Source organism: Tachypleus tridentatus, chromosome 11 (assembly GCF_004210375.1).
Source record: "Tachypleus tridentatus isolate NWPU-2018 chromosome 11, ASM421037v1, whole genome shotgun sequence".
In the NCBI taxonomy this organism is placed as follows: Eukaryota; Metazoa; Arthropoda; class Merostomata; order Xiphosura; family Limulidae; genus Tachypleus; species Tachypleus tridentatus.
In genome coordinates, this window is record NC_134835.1 from 61,675,860 (window position 1) to 61,687,901 (window position 12,042).

The window sequence follows — 12,042 nt, forward strand, 5'->3', positions numbered from 1 at the left end:
TTTTTTTTTATTTTTAATTATAATAGCCGATTACAACCTGTATTTGAAGTACTATATCTAAACTGACAAGATATATTTTATGTAAATGAGTATTGCTTCCTAGTGGTTCAGCAGTAAGCCTGAATGCTTACAGTATTAAAAACCATGTTTGGATATTTATGTGGGCACAGCACAAATATTCTGTAGCTTTATGCTTAACAAAAAATGTGTTATAACTAGTGACACTGACTAGTGGATAGTAAATAATAATAAATTCATGTAGCCACATAAGTGCATTTTTAAATAAATGATACAGTTAATCTAGTCTGAAATGTACCTGTGACTTGTTATTGTGAAATATCTTTAAATAATTTGCTGAATCAAGTCATACATCTCTATATGTTAGTTACACTATTTATGAGAGTCATTAGTCCCAGTTATTAGCTAAGGTTTAGGAGACATACATACTGATCATCCATGCATAAATCCAGATATGTTTCTTCCTACTTTTAGTCTTATTAAACTGCACTATTTATTTTTTATACTATTATTTTTATATTTATTTTACCTTTTCATTTAAGCTTTGTATGAAACCAGTTATAAATGAGAATCCACTTGATAGTACACTATATATATATTTTGTAAATAATTCTAAATTTACCAGTGATCATGAAAATGCTTCTATCAAACTCCTGTAATGAGTAGACTGACCTCTGGTGACTTGTGTAGATATCAATGTTATTTAAAATGTTTTTAAAAAATGTAAATGTTTTTAAAAATGTAAATGTTTCTTCACATAAATGAACCTGCAGATGTGTATTGGTTAAGTTAAAAGTCTGTGTGTTTCTATATAAATAACCAAACATACTTGTACAGTAAAGTATGTTTATAAAATATGTTAATTATCACTGACTGTCTTGTTGTGCAAAGACACTGGCATGAGGTCTTTTAAATGTAAACTGTATAATCTCAGGAATGAAACATGTACCTGATCCTGAATGATTTTAACTTGTGGTTTCATTTAAAGAACATCATCGAAATTGCAGTGTTATTGGTTATTGTTTCCAGTTCGAGATGTTTTAGCCTCTTTATGATAGTAACACAAAATGTTTAATTACATCAAAACAAGTGTTGGCTTTCCAACAAGTCCCGCTTAAAGTAGCCAAAGGTTTCTATGAACATGGAAAATCAAAAAAATTTGAAACAGATGTTAGTGAATTTAATATAAGCAAAGGTTTTATGAAGATCATTTTGCAACCAATTTTAACAAGACTTTCTGTGGCAGGTCACTCAGCAGAATATTTAGTGTAATCAAGATATATTCTTTTATATATATATTATAATTCAACAAAAATATGTATCAAATTGTTATCCATATTTGAATTACTGTTTGCTGGTACTTAAAAAAACTAACTTAGTTGTCACATCAGTGAAGATATGTTCTAATAAACTGATTGGTAAAGGAACTAAAAAAAAATTTTTTCTACCTTTAAATAGTGAAATATTTCAACTGCACCTTAATGTTAGGCTTTTTTGTTATAAAACTGTTTTATATTTATTTACTTATTCCTTTAATAATAAACAATTATTTTATCACAGTTGTGATTTAAGCATCAATAACCAGCATAGCATTGAGATCTTACAGGCTCACAAGTTACTATTCCCTCAGTTAAATACCAGAACTCATTAGATTGTTTCAATGACTATAGATAATTTGAAACAGTATCTATTTGTAGTTTGAAATCCATAATGGAAAAATTAAGATTAATGTGAAACACATCTGCTGTCTAAGTGACTTGAATTATAAATGTTAATCTTACTGGATTTGTAGCATTAAAACCATAATTCAGAAATTTGTATACTTAGTATACAAATAGCATTTCTTATAAACATTTGTGTTTTATCATCCAACTCAGTTGACAAGTTGTTTGTTTGTTTTGAATTTTGTGCAAAGCTACTCGAGGGCTATCTGCACTAGCTGTCCCTAATTTACCAGTGTAAGACTAGAGGGAAGGCAGCTAGTCATCACCACCCACTGCTAATTCTTGGGCTACTCTTTTACCAGCAAATGGTGGGATTGACCGTCACATTATAATGCCCCATGGCTGAAAGGGCGAGCATGTTTGGCATGCCAGGGATGCGAACCCATAACCCTCAGATTACAAATCGCACGCCTTAACAGCTTGGCCATGACAAGTTGTAATATTGAGTGAATATCTCATAAGTATTGGGTTGTGGGAGACAAACATAGATTCAAAATTCTACTTTTATACACCAATGGTTTGAAGTCTATACCAAATAAACAAAGAGAAGTGTGAGAAAAACGTGTATTATAAGCAGTTGTTATCAGAGGTATCAGGCCTAATAGTTCCAAATTCATTTGTCAGTTTGCAAAAACATTTTGAACTACAGTATTATGCTTTTTTTTATATGTCAGTATTAGGAAATTATGAATGCATTTTGTTCTATTTTTAGCATATTGCTGGTTTAATGTAGTGTTTAAATCTTCATACTAATGGTTAGTAATGAGTAGGTTGTTTGATGTAACTCTTTGTAGAGTTTTGTCAATTTTCTATAATATGGTACACCAATCTGTTTATTCTTTATCATACATATGATTAACATTGTCTATTTTGGTTTAATCTATCACTACCAAGTATAATTTACTTCAATTTTGAAACTAATGGTTACAAGCAGATGTACTGTTCTAAGCTTTTATGTAATACTGGTAGTTTATTAATTAACTTGAAGATTATATATAAACAATATTACTCTTGCATATGTTTTGAAATGCAAAGTTCTTGTTTATTTATTTGCTGTTTCAAATACAATTGCTACACATAATATTAGAGACCTACTTATTTAAATACCAAAACCTTACAAGTGTGCTACTACAAAGGTTTTGAATATGCAAGTCATATGACAACCACAGCTGTTGTAATTGTGTTGGAACTGAATGTATCAGAACTACATTACAGATATAAACCTTTTTAATTAGTTGTTAAAAGGAAATAATTTTTTAATAATTTACTTCATATTTTCTTTGCTTTGACATCACAGAAAGGATAATTATTTACAGCTATAGTAAATAATTTGAAAAACTTTTTTTCATTAAATTAAATTTGCTATTATTCAGTAAAACATCTTTAGATTGATAAAACATGGTGCAAAAATATCACACATAGAAAGAAAGTCAAGTTCACTAATTTAGTGAAACTGAAGTTTATCCAAAATGGTACCAAAACCTGTAGGTGGAAGTTTAAAACGTCCTGTTTTGTGTTATACAAATGTTAATTGATACAGCTTCCTTATCAATAACTTATGAGTGCTGATCAATGAAGAACATCAAAAGAAAGTTCAAGCATTAAAATAGGAAATTAGATACAAATCTAACAGGTTTTTTCCTGCACAATGATGGAGACAACGTTTCTTGAGTATGTATACAGAAATGGTCATAACAAATAGTAATCTGCTAATGAAAAATGTATCATTAAGTTAGATTAATGTACTTTTATTTCTTTTGGTCAGAGTGGTTACAGCCATTTCCTCCTCCTCAAAATAGTCCTATTATCCCTACTTAAATCAGTGTAATCAAAATTCAGTCATCCTGGATCTAAGGTTATATATTATATTAATTATTTACTCTTAAAGATTTTGTGTGCATATGTGGTATAAAACTGGTTTTGATTTTCCTGTGAATCAGAGTATTTATGATACCACTGCAATAACTACATAACCTATTTTAAAATTTAATCTGACAAATGTAATAATATTACTATTTTCTTATTTCAGACAAAATTGTTACTAAAAGGGATAAGAAAAAGAAACATAATTGAAGTGTTCTCAGTTAAAACATATCCCAGGAGTTGGAGAGTAGCTATGTATGCTGCTATGCCAGATTATGCTCCATCTGACAACTGTTTATAGCCTTGCTGCATAATTTCTTTTGCAAAAGTTGTGTCCTAAGGCTAACATACCAATCTTCCCTACAGGCTTTCCACAATCCATCAAGTTCACAAGAACGGCAGTTTTCAAACTATCTATTTATACAAGCCATTTGTAAAGAAATCTGTATCTGAACACTTGAGCATATATTTTCATAGAGAATAGAATACTCATTTCATTCTCCAGCTGCTTGAAGTATACAATGGTTGAATGGTGAAAGCAACTTGTGTTACTATTACAGATAGAGATTCTCTTTGATTTTACTTACTGTTGCCTCGGTCATGTGGACTCCTTTTACAACAATTTTTAAGTTTGCAGATTTTCATGTTGCAAAATACAGGACTTTGTTTACCATTAGCATGATATGACTTGTTTCAAGATAGTCCACTAACCCCCATTCAACCTATATTCTTTTATTTTCCAATGCCATTATGTAAGGATGTCCTCTTTTTGGAAATTTTAAATCCTCTAATCTGGACACATTTATATGACTTAAGTTTATGAATATTATACATTGAAAAAGGCTATTACATACCCTTCCCAAAGCTATCAGTGTTTGGTGGCTATGTAGGAAAAGCCAAACTAGCTTGTCAAAATATAGTTCTGATACATGCCATTACATTGCTACTTTGTATCAGCTGTGATTGTCATGTTATTTTAGTAGAATGCACTAAACCTTTAAAATTTTGTTGTTTTTTAAAAGACATGGTGTTTTGGAAAGTTATAACATTCTTTTCATTATTTTAGTAATTTGAATGAGCTTTAATTAACTACACTCATTACTATGTTTATTTGTTTAAGGAAGGTAGCTTGCCTTGAAGTCAATACTAGAGATTCACTGATAACACACTACTATCCAGCACTACAGTGTAATATCCATTGTAGCAAGCTTCTTGATAAATTGTCTATTGTGGATTTTGGATTCTAAGACCACATTTAATCTAACCAAAAGCATGAATTCACTGAAGCTATATCAGGAGACTTGAAATACATATATGTGGTTGACTGCAACAATTGTGATTGGACCTTTTGTCAGACACTCTTCTTATAAATACAATTTTTAATCTTAGGTGTGGCTGGAAACTTTCAAACTTACATCAATTTCAGATCTTTATTACATTACTAACAGTTCTAAGAGATGTGCCCAGATTATTTTCAATGGCATTTTGAAAATGGAGAATTCTTTCTTATGAATCTATAATTTGCTTTGTGGAGAAACGTTTGCTTCATGTTGGCTTAAGACATGGCCTCAGAACCTTTTATTGTCCAAGACATCTGCTGTGCCAATCTTTCTACTTCCTTAAAGGTTCCCATCTTTGATAGTTTTTTGTAAATTTTAGTTTTAACATCTTTAACAATTTTCCTATAGGCATATCCTTCCAACTTTTAAAGAAAACTTACTGCCTTACTACTACAACCCATTATAGTACTGTACATCAAACAGTTGGGAATTCACTCAGATACAAAACAAAGCTTTTCATCTACAGCTATGCTCCAGGGCATTAGCCTTATGGATTTTGATTACTGCATTTTAATTTAAACATGCTCTATTACAAAAAGTTACTAGTCCTTAGGTTTCTTTCAAACATTAATTTAATAATTTTAATGGGCAATACCTAAAGATCATTTATTAACAAGTTTCTGCAACACCAAACAATAAAAGCACATCCAACTACATCTCAGATGATCTATCAATAAAGTGAAATGGTGACATTTAAAACTTAACTCTTTCATTGTAACATGTGTGAAAAACACTACTTGTTTATTTGGTTACTTTTATATTAAAAAAAAAGTTTTAACTATCCAATCACTTTTTTTGAGTAGAATGTTTAATATTATAAAATGTTGTGCATTTTTAGCTTAGCATAGGGATTCAGAACTAATCTAAATCTCCTAAACTGACCAAACCTCATGAAATACATTACTGGATTTACAATACTGATAACACTGAAAGTGCCTGACTAATGAAACAATACATTCTAATCTTTACAATTAAGAAAAATATATTTAATTAGCTCTTCTCACCTTCAGGTTGATTTTTAACTTTGATTTTAATAGCTAGTATGTTGTGTTTGGTTGTTAATATTAAAAATTTAAACTGTTACTGGATTATTTTGCTTTACAATTTCCTCTGTCCTTAATATGAATCAATCAAGTTTTATGAAATGGCATTATTTGTTGGATTAGAATGTCTTCATTTACAAGATTAAGAAGTACAACTTTTTTTTTGCTACTTGTAAAATGAAATTTTTAGAGCTTATATTTCTGAACAAAAACTTTAAAGACATTTTTCAGATGCATACAAACTATCTGTTTATCTCACTTCTTCCCTCCACATACAAGAAAACAAATTTCATTTTGATGAAATTTAAAAAGACTTTGAGCTCAAATGTTTTACTTATTCTCACTTGTACATTCTTTGGGAAATCCTGAAAATATGCTTTTTAAAAACTTTGCCCAGCAACATTATTTGTAATTTCACACAGTTCCAACTTTTTATAACCTGAGTATGTTTCAGTCCAATCTGAATGTGATAATGTAGTTTTGTTGAATATACCAATAGTATGATCCCAGACATTATAATACAGTTCAGTAATGTGCAATCATGAATACATATTCTGTTCAATTGCAAAGATGTAGTATGATCCTAGGCATCCAGTTTGTTTTCAGTACCACAGGTTCAATAATATTTCAGACAGCCTAATTGTACATATTATTACTATTCAGTGCTACAAACAAATAACATCCCAAATTCTTTCACACAAATCTTTAATTTTGTTCACTTTAAGGTATTATTATCCTTATGATTCTGGTTTGTACTCAATTTCATTTAATAAAGTATTACTTTTAATACAAAATCAATATTTAGCAAATATTCTGGACTCTCCCCACACAAGCAACTTTGACTAGTATCCCAATAAAAAACAACAATAACAGAAAAGAAATACAGCAAGCTTCAGAAATTTATTTCTCATATATATAAGGCTATTTACAGTAAGTAATAAGTATTATGAAGCAGCAAAATTCTGTCTACTAAGTTAAATGATGAAAGACAAAATTTCACATTTAACACCAGCAACCATATGTTTTAACAACCTTTCAATTTTTACTAGATGATTCCACACCACATTCTATATCACAAGCAAGCATTAACTTCCATTTCATGAGCATTTTAAGAGATAAAATGTCAAAGATAACTTGCATGTCATGCATGATAACAAATTAAGGCAGATATTTAACCTATGATAAAAGAAATCATTATATGGAATATAGTCTTCCACCAATAATTTATATGCTATTTTATGTGAAGCATTATTACAATTTAAACCTCAGTTGTAAAACATACTATTGCTTTTAAATGTTAATAATTTATGCCCTAGTTATGTGACAGCTAGTATATTTGTGTTATACAGGAAAGATATCCATTGTCTGATAGAGAACTACAACAGAATCAATCCACAAGAACTTTAGATTTCTCAACAACACTTAACAAATCAATTCATATTTCTGCATATTTCAGCTTGATGCATCCCACACACAAGGTCAAAATACACTAACTTTTATATGTTACCAATATGTACAGATTTTTTATGATTCAAAATTAATTTAAACAAGGAGAAAATTGCAAACAATTCTGTGTGGCTTCAAACCAAGTCACAATGTTTACAGTTCAATCAAGTTACTAATTTAATTTTACAAATTATCATTACATTTTCTTGAGCAAAAATGTTATGAATCTCATTATTATATAATTTCCCTGAATGATGCCAACTAAACGTTTATAATCAGAGGTTGCAAAATAATGTTTGTCTTTAAACTACAATGTTGATCTTAATGACAAAAAAAAAGGATTCATTCATCTTTTTACCTAAATTTAAAGTAAGCTTTAAAAAACTGTTTTTAACACACCAAATAATATTCACATTCATCCAGAAATAATAACATTTGCAGTTTTACCATTCTGGAAGATTTAACCTAACAATACTTAAGAATAAAATACAACATTCTTTCATCAATGACATGTTCTAAGCTAGCTTGTGTACTCATCTTTATGAAAAATAATACTAGTAATGAAATAATTGGAAAATAAAGAATGAATCTTGCAAAACCAGGAACAATGATAGAAATAATAACTACTAACAATTTTACTTCTTTCACTTAAGGCCAATTATGCAAAATATTTTTACAAAAATGAAGAACTAAATGCCCCATATGTTACACTGTTCATTTGAAAGATGAAGTATATATATTTCTTTATTTTACTTGTTCCATGAACTATAGAAGTTTTCCATTAAAAAACAACAACATTTCTTTGTTTTCTATAAGGAAGACATTTAGATTCATGAGAAAACTAGCTCAAAGATTAACTGTTGTAAACAAGTGTCACATGAGAACAGATCAACCAAGCACTATTTTGTCTCTATAAAATGTAATCTCATCTGATGTTAGAAAAACTAAATTTTTCTCACCAATTTTATAGAACTGTATACATACTAAAATAGTTTTGAAGCTTTTCTTGCATCTTTCAGGTTCTAGAACTTTAACAATTTTACTTATAATAGATAACAGTTCTCACCAACACTAATATTCTAATAATTTAATCAGGTTAGCTCTTTCTTAAGAGAGTTATAACTTCCAAATGATGTTTCAAGTTAACATTATTAGAACCCTGAAAGTAATATTTATATACAGAGAATAGATGATGCAAAGTAACACCCAGTATTTAAATACCAGCTTTCTTGACAAATTCACAACTGGGATTAGCTGCTGCCAGGTGACAACTTATACTAAAATATATATATATATATTTTGCCAAATTTTAAACCAAAATTAGCTATGTCCAAAATCACTGAAATTCTAAATAATTTTAAAAAAATTACCTGGTGCCAAATGACTGTTCATGCCAATGCTCTTTTTTTTAACTTTCTATTTTTAAGAATTCATTCTAAAAAAATTACCAATGTTAACATTCATGTCAAAAAATGAATACACTATAGACACAAGCACAGTAGTTACTGTTGAAGATAAAACAGCATAGCTACAAACACTGTAGAACAATGGTTAAGCCATTTTAACAAGTGTTAAAATACAATGTTTACTTTTACATTTATCTGCACATATGCTGTACAGAGTATGTTACCATATGCATAACAACACTGGTTACAGGTTGCTTGTTGTGATACAATATTTAGGTCATTTTGATTTAACTGACCACTGTATGAACACTAAACCATTATTTCTCTTCAACGTGTTAAAACGACAAGTAAAAACAGTGATAGATGAAACACTTTTTCTTTGAATTTTTCTTTTTCCCTATTTTATTTGGAAAGAGAAAAGCAGTAAAGACATGTAAAGCAGATGAACACTGAGTTCAGCTATACATCCAAGCAACATCTATTCTAAATGAAAAGTTTAAAAAATGCCTAACTAAAAAATAAAATGAAAGAAAAAAGACAGCATGATAACTGAATGACAGCATTTAGAAAATTAGGGTTTCACATGATTTGTGGCACTGAGGAAGTTTATATACTGTGTTGTAAATTCACAATGACAAGCTGAATTTGAAAATGACCCATAGTGTATCACATTGACAAACTACACACAAAGGTACAGTGAAATATTGGCATAACAATGTAGAGTAACTTAATTATTTCCAACTTGAATATTCTTAAGGTAACAGGTATTTTACATGGTTCCACTACAAAGAAGAGTCCATTTACATATTCAAATACAGTGAAGAGATTTTGTTGAGAGAGATAGGGAACTTGGTTTCTGTGGCAATATGCAGAGGATTTGGTTTATCTTACTAAGAAATCAGAGTTAAAATATTAGAAAAGCAGATCCAAAGTTAGAGAGGGGATCAAAACAGTTAACTGAGTCAAGAGGAGGCATATGACTTGAGAGAACCACATGTAGTTTGTAAACAAAACAAAATAAACAAAAAAACAACAACATTTCATCGTCTGTAATTTGACTCCTGAAAGAATGTGTGGTTTATGAATTGCTTTGAGGCATAGTTCTAACAACACACAATCAACTGTGACCTGCTTCTCAAAGAATTTGTGTGATCTATGAGAAATCCCAATAACACAAAGTCAATTGTGATCTGATTCCTAACAAAATCTAAATGGTTTCTTGAGAGGATCCTGTCATTCTTCTAGTAATGTACACTCAACTGTGATCTACTTCTGAGTGAACTTGTGTGGTTTCTAACAGACCTAAAGCATATTCCCAATGACACATAGCTAGTTGTGATCTTTAATTTCATACAGAGGCTATGTGGTTTCTGGGCAGGTTTTGGGCACATATCTAATATCAATCAAATGTGATCTACTCCTGAAAGAACTTATGTGTCTTCTGACAGAACTAAGACATACTCCCAATATCACACAAGTGAATGTGACTGGACTTCTGATAGAACTCTGCAGTTTCTGGACAGGTTTGGAGTATAATTCTAAACAACAGTGAACTCTGATCTGACTTCTAAAAGAACAAGTGTAGTTTTGGGGCAGGTTTGGGCATATATTTGGTAACACAAACATCTGGTTCACTACAGCATCTAGCTTTTCCTTTCAGGTTAAACTTTCTTCTTCTGACTATACCTATCTTATACTATTTTGTTCCATACATCTTGTTTATTAGTTTTACTGTACACATACATATTACTATTTACAATCAGGAACTTTCTCTGCCCATGCTTCAGCAAGGGTTACGTGGAAGAATTCTGGTGCTGAGGATGTCCTGGCAGTGAAGCCTGCTGGTGGGCTGGTGCCCCCATTGTAGATCCTGGTGGATGTTGAGAAGCCATCTGACAAGCAGGTTGGGAAATTTTGTTCAGTGTTTCTTGGGAAGCATTAGATCTCAGTATTCCATTTTCATACTCCAACTGTGATATCCTTTCCAGAAGTTCTCCAATCTTTTCTTTCAGCACATCTACTTCTTCTCTCACAGCAAACATCAGATGGCTCTTCACAAGGTCCTGCAATAAAAATTCATTTTTATTTGACAATTACAGTTTAATCACAGTCAAACTCGAGAGCTACGATAACCAGAGCATCAGTAGAGATATTCAGTAGCCTGAATGCTTTTAGAAAATTAACTTCCCTTTACTGAGGACAAACTGTGAAGAAAAGGACACTCTTCTTTTGAATATCATGAATTCAAGTAATTTTGATATCATATCACAAATTTAAATAAACTCAGAAGCAGAGCCAAACAACTTAATTTTATTACTTAAATAGTGGTTTTAGTGTTAACACATTCCATTCCTTTTACATTACAATTTCACCGTTATTTTATTACATTGTACATTAATTTTAAAATATGGCATAAGCTTTAAGGTAGCATCACCTAAATACACTTAATATTTGTAAATAAAAATTCATTTTTTTCTTTTCACTATAACAAAATTAAAAGACAGAAAATTTTAAACATTGTACTGTCCACTGTTTAACTCTTCTCTTTAAAATATTTCAAACTGAGAAATTTTCCTTTCCTTTCAATTGTTCTTATAGTGCATTATCTCCTTATATCTGTTTTGTCTCTCTAGATACAATAAACACAACTCAGATAAAGCTTAACACATACAAGTAACAAGTTACTATTTTACAACACTGTAATACACAGTGATATCTTAACAATTACTGAGATAAACTTACCATGGCTTGTTCAATCTTATTGTCTATGGCTACAGTACTAGATCCAGCAGATGCACTGAAATGAATAAATAAGTTTCATTACTCTCTTACTATAACTTTCTGACACGTTCTGTTAAAAATGTATTTTTGAAAATATTAACTCAAAAATACCATACAAATAGTATTCCCAAGATAAAACACACAGACTCGTATAAACGTTGGCATAACGCGCAAGTTGTATGATAAAATTATCTACACAGAGGAAACATGGTAAAAGAACACAATCTCAAAAGCATCAGTGAAGAGATGCTACATAGGAAATACGGGAAAAGCATTTGTTTAAAAGCAGCTTCACTGCAAAAATCGGGAAATTAACCTTAGGTCCAACGTTAGTGAGGCATGTCGTGTTCAGATATGTAACTAGAAGCTGGAAGAAAAGCTGACCCAAACTATGCAGTATGAACAGAAATAACGTAACCTA

The 12,042-nt window shown here is 30.4% G+C and overlaps 1 protein-coding gene across 2 annotated transcripts in view; it reads right to left on the minus strand.

Moving 5' to 3' along the window:
• Positions 1 to 6,869: 6,869 nt before the first annotated feature.
• LOC143232277 (uncharacterized) overlaps positions 6,870 to 12,042 on the minus strand; it is a 181,025-nt gene continuing 175,852 nt past the window's right edge. For both annotated transcript variants that reach the window (XM_076467474.1, XM_076467473.1), the window contains 2 exons: positions 11,583 to 11,637; positions 6,870 to 10,903 (listed from right to left, as the gene is read on the minus strand). In XM_076467474.1, the coding sequence (XP_076323589.1) occupies positions 10,634 to 10,903; positions 11,583 to 11,637 (325 nt within the window). In that variant the 3' untranslated portion in view covers positions 6,870 to 10,633. The remainder of the gene's footprint in view (positions 10,904 to 11,582; positions 11,638 to 12,042) is intronic.